Below are 18180 nucleotides of genomic sequence, written 5' to 3'. Positions count from 1 at the left end.
ACATGATTTTACTGTTATGCAAACTGAAGTTCATTTCATTCATTTTGTAACGGACCTCCCGTTTTATTATTCGAATCATTACTTATGTACGGCCACGCCAACACAATTTTTTATGGATATGCGAGTGTTTCTGCAAGTGTTCGTTTTAATGACATTTTATCACCATATTTAGTTTTCCCGGTAAACACTACGCAGAAAATGGTTCTTACAGGTCTCTGGCTAAAATGCTAATTTGCTTACAATGCAATTAATGAACACGGTGCAGTTTTCCATTACGTTCCTAAGATAAAATATTTATAAATTATTCAACAAATTAACGTTACATTTTTATTTTGAATTCTCGTTAAATTTTCCCCCTAATTTTCATTAAGATCTTATTTGAAATATGTTGTGGACCACAGCTAAACGTGCATAGGCCACACCGCATGTCATTTTCAACGTTCCTTGCTAGATGGGAGTCAGTTGGTTGCATTTTATGAAATAAATGACAAATTAAAACCTATTTGTATCAAAGAACTGTCAAGTTCACTGTCTTTTTTATTGGATACAAGATCGAAATTCGAAATGAAACTTTGTAATAAATAGGTGAATCACAATACAAATTACAACCTACAACCTAAACAAAGCCTTCAATTTCAGTTTATTTATTTATTCTTATATTTGGTTGGGGAGGCTAGGAAATAATTCATGCCAAACGTAATCAACGTTAACCTACTCAATTCTGTAAGAAAAAAAATCACATCTTAGCCTACTAGTCTCGAAACATTCCGTGAACATTAAAGTAATCCAAGGACTGTGCATCTGAAAAAAGGAAATAATATAAAAAAAACATATACATACACACACAGACCATAATGTACATAATGTAAGATTTTCCAGCGTATATATGGATGGCCACAACACGAATTTACAAGGCAGTTTCGTTGATAACTTTAACCAAAAGACGACATTTGTGAATTAAACTACGACAAATATGAAATCTCTAGTCAAAATCTTAAAAGAAAAAAAAGCGAAAAGAAAATCCGGATCCAATTAAGTTTAAGGGATTCGTGTGTTCCCCTTTGAAAACAAATAAAATAAAGTAAACCAGACAATGGTTGAACCTAATTGCTTTTCTGAAAGATCGATGGGCATCATAAAACAGAGACATCAGTTACTTCCCCACCTCTCTCTCTCTCTCTCTCTCTCTCTCTCTCTCTGTCCCCCAATAAAAGATGTCAATTTCCTCCAATGAAATATGAAGGCGATATTTAACCCTGGAGTGCTATTGTTTGCTAGGTCGACGGGAAACACCATAATAATATTTATGGCATTGCACTCGGCAATGGTTGAATGTCCCTCCGTTTCGTAAATACTATTACAATCACAATAACAATAGTCATTACCGGTACTGTTTCCTACAACGCTGCTATGTTAACAGCACACGGGATAGGAAAGTTGGAGGATAACAATAAACAGAATTCAGTCTTAAAAAATAAATTTAAAACATACGTTCAAAATATTGATTAAAATACTCAATTCTACATGGTATGTCAAAACGAAAATAGGTAGAGTAATGCTTCTTCAATAAAATACTATCATACTGGGACCAAAACAGCAGATATGTTTTTCACATTAACTGGATTATCAGGAATGAATCACCAAGGGTTATCGCAATACAATATTTTAAAATAACCCAAACCGTAGTTGGGCCTAGGCCTATTCTAGGCCTATAAAACCAACAAACGTTGATAGCGAAACTTTCTGAAAGGGTTTTCATCAGCCAGTCTACCGATTAACTGAGACCTTGACACGAACTCTGACCTTTTTACATCGCTGTGTTCCTCACAAAGATTGTTTGTTTACCAACAGCGATGTAGCCTAATGGGTTAGGATACCTAATGTGACATAACAATTAACTTGGGGACACTACACCAATTTTAAGTATATTACTGAATTACAAACAATAAATGTACCTGAAAATACACCAAAAAGTAAAGTTTGATGAGAATATAAAATACGTTATACTCACTCCTCTGTACGTATTTCAGTAGTTAAATTCAAACACCAGAGTGGACGTATTTCAGTAGTTAAATTCAAACACCAGAGTCATTAAAATATGTTTCTAACTTGATAATGACTCATTCTCTAAGCCAAACATTTCCGGTCCCAACCTGCACCGGGACATAAAAAAAAAGGCGAGGCGAGGGATGTATTCAAAGACTTGGTCTTACAAAACTTTGTGTATAAAAGCCCTTGTCAAACTGGAAACACCCTGGTCTTGCATACCCCTTAGAAGGAATTGAATAGGATTTTGACAACTGCAAAAACCCTGAAGAAAACTCTGGCAAGCTGTAAAGCAGGGTGAGAAAAAAAAAAACACGTTGTCAACACTCCATGTTTGATCATAATCTACAAAAGAACATCCCACATCAATGATCATCTATTAGATAAACATATGGAAAGATAACGGGCCAGGTAGGCTTCTGTTAAACAGCATAAGAAGCCAGCTTTCCGCGATATTAAGTATGAATTCCTAACGCTTAGTTGCAGAGCCAGCAAACAATACGAAAGCGGTTGGGTCATCAACTTATTACACAAGTTGTCGTTGTTCTGCAGATTACAAAGATGTTCATCTATACTATTATCAAAACCTTTTAGCGACAAAACTTTTATACAAACCAAATACCAACTAAAAAAATGTATTTTTTTTATTCTGTTATGCTATCCAAAACCGCTTTGAGTATGAGCATTTTTCTTAAAATAAATATACCGTTAATGACAGGAATCCAAAATGTTAAAATAATAATAATAATAATAATTCACTTCAATTCATGGCAACACACGAATGAAAAAAAAAGATACAGCGGAAACTGTACAAATTGCAATACCAAGATGAAAAAATGCTGACAAATGACTTCCGAAAAACGTCACAAATCCCAAATACAACAAAATGCTATATATATCTATATATATATATATATATATATATATATATATATATATATATATATATATATATATATATATATATATATATAATATACAGATTTGAACCCCAAAGGAAAAAGAACCTAGAGAGTGGCTCGGGGTGGTTTGTAATTTCCTCTGTTCTGGAAATATAGGCACCGGCGTTTCCGGGCCTGGCTTACAGGTAAACGATGTTGAAGTTTAATCAATCTGCATTAGCCTGCACAGGCCGGTCCACGTGATGCTGCTGTGATACAACCGCTCTTGCAAGCAACATTGCAAGAGGAAGCTGCATGGTATCTTGAGTTAAATGCGATATAATTATTTTATTTTCTCAAGCATGAAGATTTTAGGTTCCAAGTAAATCTCATACTTAAAGTGGATAACAACATATTTAATAAAATGTATTCTAATATCCAAAAAATATACAGTATGCTGGTTTACGAACTTGCGCATGCATACACAACACGTTTAATACATATATATATAAATATATATATATATATATATATATATATTATATATATATATATATATATATATATATATATACTTATACTATATAGTATTACAGAAATAACTGGAGTGCTAAAGATCTTTCGTCTTCACTCTGGGATTCTTTAAGCATTGAAAATGCCTTACTGTTAAACTCATTCATGGACTCGACTGCTTAATATATACTATTCACATTTTGTGCACACACTAAATAGAAACTGCAAAAATGGTTGTGGTATTTGCCATTTCGCGCTAATTTCACCGATGTCCACCAGGTTGTAAAAAATTCTTCTCCCTGGGGTAACATTTCAAAGCAACACATGGATTCGACAAACCTAACGAATCCGTAGCCCTCCATCATACCACACAGAGATGTGGGGAGGAAAAGGGTAGCAACGTTAACTACGAAATCTCACAGCAATGAAACTCAATAAGACACAAAATATTTCAGAATATACAACACAAATTCAGTCCATACTTCAAACGTTACGTCTTCACTCCTCTGCAATATGGACGTTGCTTGAAGAAACAAAGGGTTTATTCTGTAACTGATGCACGATAGCGTGTGCAATCTACTTATTGCTTGATGCCGATAATAACCATTAATTATTCAACAATGTTTAATGACATTCGCCTGATTCAATCAAACCTTACAGGTGTTTAATAAAAAAAAAATGGATTGTTTGGCTTCACTGTATTACGGAAGCTGGGAATTTACATGCTCTTTGGAATAACTCAAGATCTCCAAATTGCTTCACATTAATTGAACACTTTAATCAGTCACTTCTTTACATCTTAGTCGTTGTACCCCTGGCTCCATGTCACCTGAACAACCCAATAGAATCTAACTGAAGACAATCATAAATACAAATAGACCCAATTTCACTTGAACACTTTCTTTAAATTACACATATCCAACTGGTTCCACATTACACGCACAATTCTTTACACGCATATGATTCACCCAAGTCAGCTTACCTCACTTCGGTTAAACACTTTTCTGAACCCAAAGACTGACCGCTATGTCCACCTTCTGCTGTATTATGCACAAACATTTACGTATAACACAAAACAAATAAAAATGACAACTTGGCTGCACTTCAACTGAACACTTTTTCCTATCGGTACCAAGCTGCATCACTTTAACATTTCCTCCTCTCGATGATGTCGATAGTAACAAACGCATTCATTCCAAACTTTCCTCAGTTATTCAAATAGTTTAACAAACTTGAGAACTGTTCACTTAACAAAACGCATTTCCATTACAACACTTCCTTACATGCAGATTTCAACATCACCAGGTTCTTTTTCTTTTGCTTACCTAAAGGTTTAAAATTATTTCTCTTTCTCTCTCTCTCTCTCTCTCTCCTTCTAGGCCTAGTCTACTCTAGGGGTTTTTGTATGCCTCAACAAGGGACATGGAGAACTTAACTTGCCACGACAGGAACATGGTCAACACGCTAAAACAATACAAATGCCTTAACGGTAAAACACGGCAGAACACAAGAGACACGTCCTTGTAAATAAGTCAACAATCTTGCCGAGACTGAAGGGACAAACACACAAACAGACTTGTGCACGACAGTGTGTTGGTGATATGATTTTAGCCGACATGAACAAATGCCAACAGATAAATATGATATCTGATATATGTAACTGACCGTCCGTTCTTTTTTCTTCTTTTTTTCTGTTGCACAAGAATCCTCAAGAAATCACCAGTATGATAAAGAAAAAGAGCTTAATCGATGGTTTCATTTACAGTTGTAATGCCGTAGTTGCTAAAATAACAGTTAAGGACCTCCGTTATGTAATAGTAGCAATGTTATGCCAACATTCAAATAAACACAAGACCAAGCGCCACTGGGGCGGTATGGTGATTGGTATTTTACAACAATACGACTAGAACTGATCTCAAAGCGTAGTGATGCCCGATTTCGGACTCAAATGTAGTTAGCAAATATTACAATTAGGGGATGACCATTCTTCGACTTTCACGCTAATATAAATACTAAATGGCATGCAATTCTGGCTACAGTGTAATATTAATAAGAAGAATAATATTCAGACCAGGTAGATGCATACTACCAAAAGGCATATCTCCTCCGGAGGTCAAAAGAATGGTCATTTATATCCCACCTATGTGGGCGCGAGAGGATAATGGTGGGTGGATGGGGAGAGGGCGGTGGCCAGTTAAGAGAGGCCATGGCCTCATACCTTATGAGGCTAAGAGGAGGAGGAGGAGGAGGAGGAGGAGGCTGGTGAAGAACAACTGCTGGAGGACATATAGGTTGGTGTGGGAGGTGGGGAGAAGGGAGGGAGGAAATAAGATGGAGATGGGGTCGACGATGTCCAACGTGGGCGAGGAGGGTGTAGGGGGTGGGGTGGACGGAGGGCCGAATCGCGGAAAAGGGGAGAACCATTATGCAACGATCTTAATCCATTAATGTGCTGATAAGAAAAATTTACTTACTATTATGTACGGGTTATAATATAATACTATATTTACTTTATAATTTGAATAAAATTGGCCCGAACTGCTCTCGTAACATCAGCAGAGTTCATTGCTATTTTGACATAAAAAAAATATGCCTTACGTATGAATGTGCAACCAGCAATTTTATTTTACTAGTCATAATTACCTTGAATACTTCCCATAAAATATGCCTTACTATTGTAGGTGTAAGTGGCAATTTTATATTTCTAATTTACTGGTCACAATTACCTTGAATACTTCCATGTAAATTGGTGTTAACCATTATATAGCTCAGGCCTCATTCATCAACATCACTTTGTATCAATTCACGTACTAAAAAGTGTTCTTGCGCTTAAGCTCTGTCTTAAAAGCCGACAACTGGATATCTGGACATTAACAACAACTACAATGGGAAAACAAGCAATGGAAAGTGTAGGTCATGTGTACTAACAAACGCAGGTGGACAGTGCACTCTCATAAATATAAATGACAGTTAAATATCATTCAGCAATCCCCCTCATCAAATGGATTTTTTGCAAGTAATTTTATGCCCGGCCAACGAATTAGAACTTAATTGGTTATGCCGACACGGTGCCGAGAATCTCGGATCATTATGATTAACCCCCAGCTCCGACGTTCAAATCTCACATTTGAATCACGCCTGCGCACGATTATCTTCGCTGGTCAATCCTTTCTCGGAACAGCTGACTAACACCTTTCACCCAATTCGACCTGAGTGTGATAACGGGCTCTTTGGTACTTCCTCCCTCTTTCCAGATCTGAACAAGAGGCGAAGCGTGGCCGCACTTTTAAGAACACGCGATACCACGAGGCAATGACAACTTCTCTCTCGGGTGCACACGGAACCTTCGTTCCCTTTGCCTGCCTCATATCACCGCCACCTCTTCCTCCTTCTCAAGAAGACTCATCTTCCCCAAAACTGCTGAAGAAGGAACTCTTTGGAAAGAGGGGAGGGACGGGCGGGAAGAAGCCGAGAGAAAGGGTGAGGGAGAGGGGAGGTGTTATCAGGTCGCTGCATCTCTTGGAATATTTAACTCGGAGCCATTCAAGGTTCTCGCAGCCTCCCTTTACAACCTTAATGGCTTAAAGATAAGTTAGCTGGGGATCGGTGGGGGATAGGTAGAAGTAGGAGGGAGTCGAGGATACGAGGATTCCTCTACCCAAACCCGACTCCCCCCCCCCCTTTTAAAAAAAAAATCCTTAAGCTTGAGGCTCTATCGTGACTATCAGCAGAAAGGGGAGAGGAAGCTGGAAGAGACACTTTCACTATCCTTCGCAATACTCGACTAATATTTTGAGTCTGGACCAATTAGACTACACCTTCCTTCCTTAATACTCAAGTACATTACCACGTTACTACATTAAAATGCGAAAACCGCTCCAACCCCCCTCCCGAGGCTTCGACGATTTTGTTTTGCTAGATCTGCGAAGAGGACTCGTTTACACCTATCCCCTCATGAGCCCAGCTAGCAGCTATCCCTGTGAGTCCCGCTCACCTATATAATCCTCCGTGAAACTTTCGCCCAACCCTTCCTTTACCCTCCTCCATACCCACATGTTGCCTACCACCAGTCACCTAAAGCAAGACCCCCAACCAGCACCTCCAGACGTCTTCTTCCCTTAGAGTCCCTTGGTGCGCGAAGCTCCACCCACATATATTTCCGTGTATCTCTTCCGCGCTACAAGGGCGACATACCAATGAGCTGAAGGGGGAGGAGGAAGGGGGAGGCCCGTGTAGGGAGACACTGGCGAGCATGATGGAAATGTGTGTGTGATGAAATGTATCTATTATCCATATGACACAAGCAGAGTCCGCTTTGTCTGCTATAACGACCTTCGGCTTCGAAGTATTGTATTTACTTCTAAATTGCGGAATCCTTCAGTAATACCAAATAACGACTGCCGTGGAATATGAAACCACATCTAGCAGTTGGCGATTGGCACACTGAAATGAAGTCGCCATTCCCAGACAAAAGGGCCTGAGAATCTCGGCCATAAGGGAAAAGCCCCCTGGGTAAGATTAAATGGGGCGGGGAGCTCTTAGCTTCTTGGGTTAAGACTTATCGGGAGAAGCACCCTGTGGATGACTGGGCGAGAAATAATGAAGGAAAAAAAAAGCAAGGATAAAGCACCAACTGATCATTACTTGAGTGCTGTTTTTCAAAACTAAAACTAACAGTTCATTCACATTATCTCTATATGAGCAGAAAAAGCCTTCTCGCCGCATCACCACAAACTTGTTTGATGTACGGCTATTCCAACACAAAGTTCTATCTAAAATCGTCAGCAGCCAGAAGATCGGTGGAAGCAGTCTATTTTAAATCTCCATTTCTGATGCTTGTACCTTCCTTCTATTTTTCGTCTGTGCTTCCAGATTCATGATATATTCAGTACATACATATTTGTATTATTAAACACATTTAGTTTCACTAAAGTAGCCAAAGTCCTTTTAGCAAAGGTGAGGTACTGTTTACGGTCAGGTGGCAAACAGATAAGATATAAGGTTTACAAATGTTATCCGGTAACCTCGCCTTTTAACTATTCCAAGAATGTTTCAAAACTTCAAAAAGATTTTGTGGGAAAATATACTGCAAAAAAACTCTACAGAGAAAGAGAGAGAAACTATGTCTGTGTGTAGACAAGAGCAGAAAGCGATAAGAACAAGGCATCAACCACAAGTTTAATGTGTAGAGATACCATCGGGACCAACAAAGGCGATCCTGATTCCACGTGGGGAGAATGAGGGGGGGATATGACATTATCAGGCTATAAACTCATTAAAGGGGGGGGGATTACCCCCACAACTAAACCATACAAATATGGTCAGCGGAAATGAGTCGAGAGATAGTGAAAGAAAAAATAAAGCAAACACATGAAAATCAAAAGGGATACCCACGACACAAAGGTAGGTAATACCAAAAAAAAAAAAATAAAAAAAAATAAATCATAAACTTCACAGTTTGCTTCAATTTTCTTGCTTCCACTAGGCCTCGGGAGCATAAAGACATCACGTTGCCATCTGGTCGGCGTTTGTATTAAACTAAAAATAAAAACCAAGGAAAGAGTTGTATCGAATATGCAAGAAGGGTCACCTACTGGCAACATTATATTGACAAATGTATGACCAATGGGTGACAACCAAAGGATAAATGATTAAATGCCAAAAGGTAGGGGCAACCGCTGAGAGAGAGAGAGAGAGAGAGAGAGAGAGAGAGAGAGAGAGAGAGAGAGAGAGAGAGAGAGAGAGGAACTAATTCAACGGGAACGAAAGTGGAAAAGATGAAAGAGGGACCATGGCATAAGCAGGGTTGAGGGAAGGGTGAGACTCGGAAAAGGTCGGGGTCCACTAAAGCCATTGGGATTCGTGTGTCTGGTTGGGAGGGGATGGGGGGGGAGAGGGGAGGGCGAATGTGAGCTTTAAATGTTGGGATGAGGGAGAGGGACACACTTCGATAACGAATGGGACGCGCATAATCCCAAAAGGAAAGACTAGAAGATTAGCAGAATTGGGAACCGGGATAATATTAAAAAAACAACTATCGTATACCATTGCTGTAGGGCACGGCATGATGTGCTGCACCACCTCTATATTAAATACATCTCTCTCTTTCCCTTGCCCGTACAGAATGTTACGGCGTCTCTTGAGAGAGAGAGAGAGAGAGAGAGAGAGAGAGAGAAGAGAGAGAGAGAGAGAGAGAGAGGAGCAAATAAGTCATCATCTTTGCATACGCAACATGAGTCTTGAGTTCCATCAAACGTAATCATATCTATTTTAGCGAACACATGAGAGTCCATCCCGTAGATTTTCTTACAAGATCTTCCAAACTCTATTTAAACTGAAGAACACTGCATACAAAATCTACATCCAATTCCAACAGATGGCACACATATAAGCTCATCGGTTACAGGCATTACAACTGGAGTTCGCATACTTGTTTGACTAGATTTGTGTTCCCACAGTGCCGTTAGTATCCGACTCCCAATCAATCTGCCTTCTATCACACTACAACAACTGCCGAATTAGTGGAAATACCTTTTAAGGTCTAGGGAATGATGGGAAAATATTGTACCCTTCTATATTATATAATTAAGCGGCCCAGTTTCCATGTGTTAATAAACACTGACGAATAAATAGCATAAGTAATAGGTGGGTAGCGGCAAAGGCCGTAATATAAAGCTAAATATAGGTAAAGCTAGCATTAAATATTTTAGACTAGTACTAATAAGTTACCGTACGTAGCAACCGATGTATTCAACGTGAAAAAAACGCGTACAATGCCCGTGGATTAAAATGCTGAATCCCACATCAGTCCTACAAAGTACTATCAAAACAATACACCAAGTAGCGTGGTTATCTTTTAGTATTCCACTGCAGTAGTTTGGTTTGCTCTCGCTACACGTCTTTCCTTTGTGGCTGTCCGTTCATTAAATTTCACATGCAGTAATTTTGTGTTGTGGTTTTATGAACATGAACAGTGACAACATAGCTCATAAATAACTATAGTATTGGGTGTACTGCAAAACAAGAGTAACGAATATAAAATTCAAGACTATATTCCACTTTGCACAGTCTCTACACCACACGTCTTCCGAGTGGACCTGGAGGGCAAAACACAGAACCTGCTGCAACAAGTTCGATCTCTCTCTCTCTCTCTCTAATGATGATTTGGTGAGCGAGTCTCTTGAACATCGGCATCATCCAATTTTAACCGGCAGTAGCATGCCATAACATGAAAGACCGTACGTCAAGACTGTCTTGGCGAAGTAAATATCGGTGCTCGAACAGATTTCCATCCCCGACCACTCCACGAATTCAGCGAGGCGGAACGGCTAGGCTTAGACTTAGCACACAGGAACAAAGTACATACATTATCATTCTCTATCAAATGAATCACAATTTACAATACCAAATTAACTGGTAAAAATTAGAGCTAGAACGTACATTTATAGAAATATATGATTGGGGGGTTGTGGGGGGGGGGGGTTACTTTCAGTATACTGGCCAAGGAAACGAACAAACAATTGATTATTTATATATATATATATATATATATATATATATATATATATATATATATATATATATATATATATATATATATATATATATATATATATTGTGTAAAGTCTTCGCTAAAGAAACCACCAACATAATTTTTCTTTCAGCTGAATGTCGCGAGACCGGTCACGTGGATACGTCTCTCTCTCTCTCAATTCGCCAGCTGTTGATGGTGGTGGCGGTGGTAGTGTTGGTGCTTCTGCTCCTCATGTTGCTGCCTACCACCGATCGTCCCTCCCTGCTCCTCTCTCTCTCTCTCTCTCTCTCTCTACTCCGTCAGCACCCTACCACTAACCAGAGGGAGAACCATTATCCCCAGCTACCAAGGACATCACCATCAGTGTGCTCTCCACCACACCCTGGTCTACCAGGGTTGACACCACTACCTTTTGCATCACGCACCAGTCAAGGAGAGGGATGCAAATACACAGAGCTCACCACTATACTTGGTTTGTTAGGCAAGGAACAGTTAGACTATAACAAACATGCTAAATAAAAATGCTTGCACTATTAATACTGGGAACCCGATGAAATCATAATGAAACACCAATGCAAGTAAAACATGGAAGATCTGTATAATACTTAATCCAAATACGACATTGGCAGTGTATCCTAACATTACAGTGTTTGTGTGTGTGTGTGTGTGAGGGGGGGGGGCACTCGCAGCAGTTACCCACTTTTCATGAATCTTCTTTAATATAAGAATATTCCCAAGTGTCCGGGGAAATACATACTCTGTGATCTTCAAATATCTCTATTAAATTACACGACGCCAATGAAATACGATACTTCATAACAGGGGATTAAAACTTGAATATTTAATCTACGACGTAGTCAATACAAGTTTAGTCTACCAGGTATAGGGCAGACACTTGCGAGTTACCGTAGATTGTTACTCAAAACATTAAAATACTTCTTGAATACGTTCTTGATTGGCCGTTAAAAATCAACATATCGCTGACCTGGTTTCGTGTACAAAGGCTTTCCATGCTGCACAATTCCCGATAAAAAAAAAGTCTTTATACATAATTTTAAGAAACATCCAGTTCATCGGTATCTTGGGATGTCGATTTTTATGAATAATAAACAAAAAAAGAGTCAGGATTGGATCTAGCCATTTTGGTATGTTGAATAAAAGACGAACAAAACTTTTTCGAAAATGTTGTGCATGATAAACTTGACAAACCAAGACAGAATTGGGGGCAAAAACAAACAAAAAGATAAAACATTTAATCTCTCCATTTCGTGCTGGCCGCCAGGGAAGAGTACCACATGGACTACCAGTTTTTCCTGCTTTTCTGGTCATCACGAGAAAAGAGAATGGTGGGGCTGATGGAGGTGGAGGTCTGTGTCCAGCATTTCTTGTTCGACAGCCAGAAAACTATAAACTCATGGAACGGCTACTGCTAAATATTAACGAAGCTAACCTCCTCAAAATTTACCTCGTACTCATTAAGTAAATCGTTCTCGTCCAACTAAGATAGACAACAAACAAACAAATAGCACGACGACTGGTTTGTAGTCACGCACACACACACATATATATATATATATATATATATATATATATATATAGATTATATATATAAGATATATATATATGTGTGTGGTGTGTGTGTGTGTAAAATCTTGACACACGCCTCCGCAACAAAGTAAAAGAATTATTAAGGAACAACTAATATCGGGTCTATGCTCAAGTCTAAAGACACTTGTACTATACAGATTAGAAAACTATCAACCCCGTCTACTGAAACTAGAAAAAAAAAATACTCCCCGTACTTTTCTGTCTTCTTTGCCTGTCAATAAACAAAGGAGACCCTTTCCGGTCTCATCGCTCAGGAAGAAACAATCCCCCCCCATCTCTCTCTCTCTCTCTCTCTCTCTCCGGGCAGGAATCAGCATCACCAGACATTTATCAAAGACAAATGACCCTTGACGACCTACATTAGCGCTTCCCTTTCTCAGTATATAAAACAGACGGGGAAAAACATTAATAGACGCTCATTCCACACAAAATTACCTGTTTGATAACACTTCTATTTTTGGACAGGCTTCAAAAATGAGCGAACGAGCGAGAGATTCTAGGAAGAACAACACAGACAGACAATGAAAAAATAAGAGGGCAGAGTTGAAAAAAACAGACTGCCAGACGGGCATACACAAAGTCTACAGAACAATACCAGTTCATATATATATATATAATATATATATATATATATATATATATATATAAAACTAGACTCCAAGCATAAACTAGAAAAAATCTAGTCACAAAAGTTGGGGTTTAAAATATCTTCAAAGCCAAAGCAGGAACAATGGATATAGGAGTATTTCTATATACAGATTTTAAACTGAAAGCTGCTTAGTGCAGCCCTCACAAGACTACGTGTTCTTTAAAAACCATACGTTATCCAGACATCAATTACACTTCCACAAGACAAAAACTACTTAAAATCAGGGTATGGCGATAATAAAAACTAATCTTTTTGAGATTCCACCATCACGATGAGGTAGGAACTTACTTCAAACTCAACTTAGCAACACCCAACATACCTAATGTTTAAGATCTCGGTACAATCATCAAAACAACCACAGTTCGTATAATATAACGGCCAGCGTTGACGTTACCACTTTACAATCACCAAATTAATTTTTTTTTTCTAAACACCTAACACCTCTTACCAAAATGAAGCACATTTATGCACTAGCATCATCCCTCTCAATTGCCACGTTCTCACTCTTAAAGAAAATGTAATTCTTAAATTAATAAACACCCAAACAACTGGACTCAACGCTGGAAATGAACGGCACATTCTCTCTACTTATAATCTGCCAAGGTCTACGTTAACAATTCTCTGGTGCAAACGGAACAGCTGCCATTGCTTGAGGATAACGAACTTCTTTAGTTACTCAATCTACGGGTTCAACTTACTACTACGGCTAATCCATAAACACTATGTAAATCAGACTAAACTGGGAAAACAAGATATTTGGTAAAATACATAAACAGGCAGTGCCCTGACACGTTATCAAATTGCATGTTTCCTCTTGACAAAAACACATTATAGGTAAATAAAATATGATCAAAATATTTCGGCCTCCTCATCATCTTCCTTGTCCGAAGCTTTTCATATTCAAATTAAACTCCAGGACGTTTAACTACAATCAGCTGGTCATTTCCTCGGTCTAGGCCTACAGGCCGCCTGAGGCTATTGTGTACCCCAAGTTAAAAGTCTCTTTTAGGCCTATATAGAGAGTTTATCAACCAGACAATCATTCATAAGGCTCATTCACGACAAGAGATAAGGAACGCCACAACTGTAAGGCTATAAATTAGTGCCGCTGTTGTGAGGGGCAGTAAAAGAGATCAGAATATAGGCTGAGAACCACTCGGCTGTTTCTATGCAAGTAGGCCTAATCGGCATCTTGTTACTATGCTTAACAAGCACATTATCTTACGAAATCTGCCGTTTAAACCTAATCAAGCATCATCATCATCTTATGTGGGCGTAAACAAGACTAAGCAACTAGTGACAGAATGCTGCTTTCTGGAATGCCAGTCATAAACATCTTAAACTTAAAAGAGCAAATGTTGTCTGTCCTGTCAGGCTCCTTTTCTTGCATAATCAACCTCGTGAAAATGCGAGGATAATCGATTGTAAATCAGCATTTTTTAAAAAATTACACATGGGCCACTGCATGACAGGTTGCTTGTGTTCCGAGTCCTAGAAGACACAGGTTAGTTAGTCAATAGAGATATCTGCTTTCCAATCAGTGTACCTAATTAACCAACCAAATTAACGCAACCGGATACACAATCTCATTCTTATTAACGTACGTTCCAAGTAACTAAGGGGTGTTGAATGAAATAAATACACACATTATTGGCTCTAGGACTACGGTGTAAGAGATAAAGGACAGATATTTTACCATTTATTTCCTTACCACTAGAAGATTATTGTAAATCTCAATTTTTTTCATAATATAAAACCCTGTTCACGTTGAACTTTATTTGATATGCTTATTTTATGGCCGTATTGAACAACAAAGAGCTCATTTAATATACCCTATTCAATATTACTTGAAAAGCAAGTACATACGCAATAAGAAAAAACAACAACATTAAATGTTGTTGGCTAATCATATTACTTAAATAATCACAGGTGTTTCAGATTCTCCCCGATAACATGAAAATCTCTGTGCGTCAACCATAAGATGTTAAAACACGATTCACTGCACGTATAGAAAATCAAATGAGATCTATAAGTTGTCATATAGGCAGATAACTACCAAAGCCCAAGTAATATTGGTAATAACGAATTTAATGTGACAACCAGGGAGCTACATTTACAAAATATAGATAAAAACAACCATCATGAAGAGTTAACATTCTTATTATTAGCATACTACAGGATTGAGAGAGAGAGAGAGAGAGAGAGAGAGAGAGAGAGAGAGAGAGAGAGAGAGAGAGAGAGAGATTAACTACAGCATGATAGGACGATGAACGTGTACACTAAATCTCGCCTTTCTGGTGCACCAATCATACCTTCCCTAGTCTCATGAAGGTTTAAAACCATGTGAGTTCTCTGTAGCTAAGGTAGACAAACAAATGCAAAGTCTCTCTCTCTCTCTCTCTCTGGATTCAGCTTTCTTCTCTACATTACATTCGATAAACGATAAATGTTAGCTATGTCTAAAGATATAGCCTTAATAAATCAAGTAATCTATATAAATGTTAGAATGGCTATTAACCTTACGGATGACACTACCCAACACAACCTGACAGCACAGATTTTAGAATTTACAAAATTATCAAATAGCCAAATTGTTAATATGCTATTGGGTTTGCTGAACAACACAATCTGACACAATAAGGATTTGAAAAAAATATTAAATAGTCCAATTGTTACTATGCTAGTCCAATTGTTACTATGCTATTTGGAGTTTTCTTATTAATAATGACTATAAGATAAAGAAAAATCTTAGGTATATAGCCCATAACGGACTAGTTAGCTACTTCACACTCCATCATTACGACTTGAAAATATCACTGTCCTCACTGATATTCAGACTGGAAAAGCTTACCTCCAGCAATAATGTTTGTATGTAAAATAAAGTTTGAAAATTAACAGCCATCACTCTTATCCTGGGCGTTAATCATTTCCTTCCTTCTCTTGATTAAATTTGTATTGATCTTGCGCGCGATACCAAGACTAGACTTTAAACATAACGTTACTTCCGAACAAAACTCTTCCTAGTCTTGCATAGGCCACAGCCACAATCACAGCTGCACGGTCGACGGTCTCTTGCAGTACGAGCTGTCTTGAGATCGATTCCACTCTCCACTGGTAGGGTCTTCTGTCATTTTAACAATTTCTACTTTTCACTTGTTGTAAACAGTGTTATTTAACGGCAGGATGAGAATTAGGCTACTTATAGATCTGAATAATATGGGCTTGAAACATAAATAAATAAAAATAATGTAATCCTAAGCATAAATGTATACATAGGTATTGCACATACCTATGGAAGTGTCAGCGGCATGATTACCGCCGCATATTTCGCAAACTGATCATTTTCACTGACGATAGGCTGTAGGTCTAAAACAACATCTACCTTCTAGCATAGAACTTTACTTACGGCCTACGCACTGGCTTGGTGACAGGCCAAACGCTAAATGATTGAAGGGATTTTTCAAATAAATTTCATGAATTCCAAAATTCAGTAAACATGGTCCAAAAATAAAATTTTGACATCAGAACGCAAAGCCTACCGTAGGTTAAGAGTAATGTTACATTTTGAATGCAATGGCAGAGTTCAATAATAACCAGAAAACTCATAAAGCACCAAAAAACACCCCAACCACCACGGCAAATGAAATATACAAAAAGTTCAGCATCGGCTGTTGCTACTACAAGGACATGCATATGGCTAAAATAAACTTATGATTGATAAGTGCCAAATTATAACAGCCATTGCAATTAAACATCTACTTTAATTACGAATTCATTGAGCACTAAAACTGTGCGACAAGTATTATCACAAACGAATATTGGGCCTCTTCATACAAAATTATTTCAAGGTAGTTTTTTATTTTTTTTTCACAACTCCCCACACAACTTCAAACAGGTAACATCCGGTTAATTATAAAGCGCGGAATACTATTCCCCCCACTAATGACTCCCACACTTTTAAAATTAATTTCATTACATGTAAATTTTGGGACTTAAACTTTTTCCACTACTTTCACCTGTATTTATTCATTTCCTCGACTTGCCGTGAAATAGTAAACAATTATTCTTGCTACAGGTAATTTACGCAAATGACTACGAACGAAAGGAAAACAAATTAAATAAATGAAGAAATGCTTGCATTAAAAGCACTTATTACCTACCTGTGTAGCATCGCTGTAAGGGGTTCTGGAGTTTGCTTGGACGAGTTGAGATCCAAATATTACTCCCTGAGATGTGGTCGTCACACTTTGTGGTAACATTTTGATCACAAAAAAAAATAAAAATAATAAATTTAACGTCTATTAAAGCACTAAATGTATCGTCCTCAAGTCCTAAAACCTGAGAAAGCAGCAGCTGCGTACACCTACACTCATAACACTCATTTATCCGTCTACCTATCCCGCGAGCCGTGCCACGCGTTTATATAGCCTCGCCGGGCCAGCCAACGCAGCTGCCAGTTCTCTCTTTATGGCGACGAAGTTTTTATCTTTTTTTCTCCACTAAATTACGCTATCATTTCTTAGATTGCATAATTATGCAGCTTTTATGTAATATTTAATGTTTAATCTACTGTTGAACAAATAAGGAGGAGCAGAGTTAATAACAGAACGATGAGAGAAATAATTGTATGGCGATTCTGGCATCAATATCGTGTGAAGATTGTTGATTTTATTATATCAAACACAACATACAAACAAGCCTTGCCTGTTGCAGAGTTGGAATACGGTTGAGCGATAGAAGGATTTGGCCATTTGAAAATATTTCGGATTTTCGAAGGCTACGATTTTATCGTGATTAGACGACATGTCGGTTATTAAGAGGTGAGGTTTTCCTTAGAAGAAGAGTTCATGCGTCAAGGCCACTCTCCTCTCCAAACCAGTCCACGATCATCGCTCACGACTCACGAGTTTAATCTAGAGCGATTTTAGTAAAATTAAAGCTATTTACAG

General features: G+C 38.2%; 1 protein-coding gene across 1 annotated transcript in view; it reads right to left on the bottom strand.

Annotated features, from left to right (window-relative positions):
• LOC135224603 (transcription factor SOX-2-like) overlaps nt 1-17627 on the bottom strand; it is a 74209-nt gene extending 56582 nt beyond the window's left edge. The window contains exon 1 of the mRNA XM_064263762.1: nt 17392-17627. Within this exon, the coding sequence (XP_064119832.1) occupies nt 17392-17490 (99 nt within the window). The 5' untranslated portion in view covers nt 17491-17627. The remainder of the gene's footprint in view (nt 1-17391) is intronic.
• Between the last annotated feature and the right edge of the window lie 553 nt (nt 17628-18180).

The sequence above is a fragment of the Macrobrachium nipponense genome, chromosome 12 (genome assembly GCF_015104395.2).
Source record: "Macrobrachium nipponense isolate FS-2020 chromosome 12, ASM1510439v2, whole genome shotgun sequence".
Taxonomy (NCBI): domain Eukaryota; kingdom Metazoa; phylum Arthropoda; class Malacostraca; order Decapoda; family Palaemonidae; genus Macrobrachium; species Macrobrachium nipponense.
This window is presented reverse-complemented; position numbering and strand designations above follow the sequence as displayed.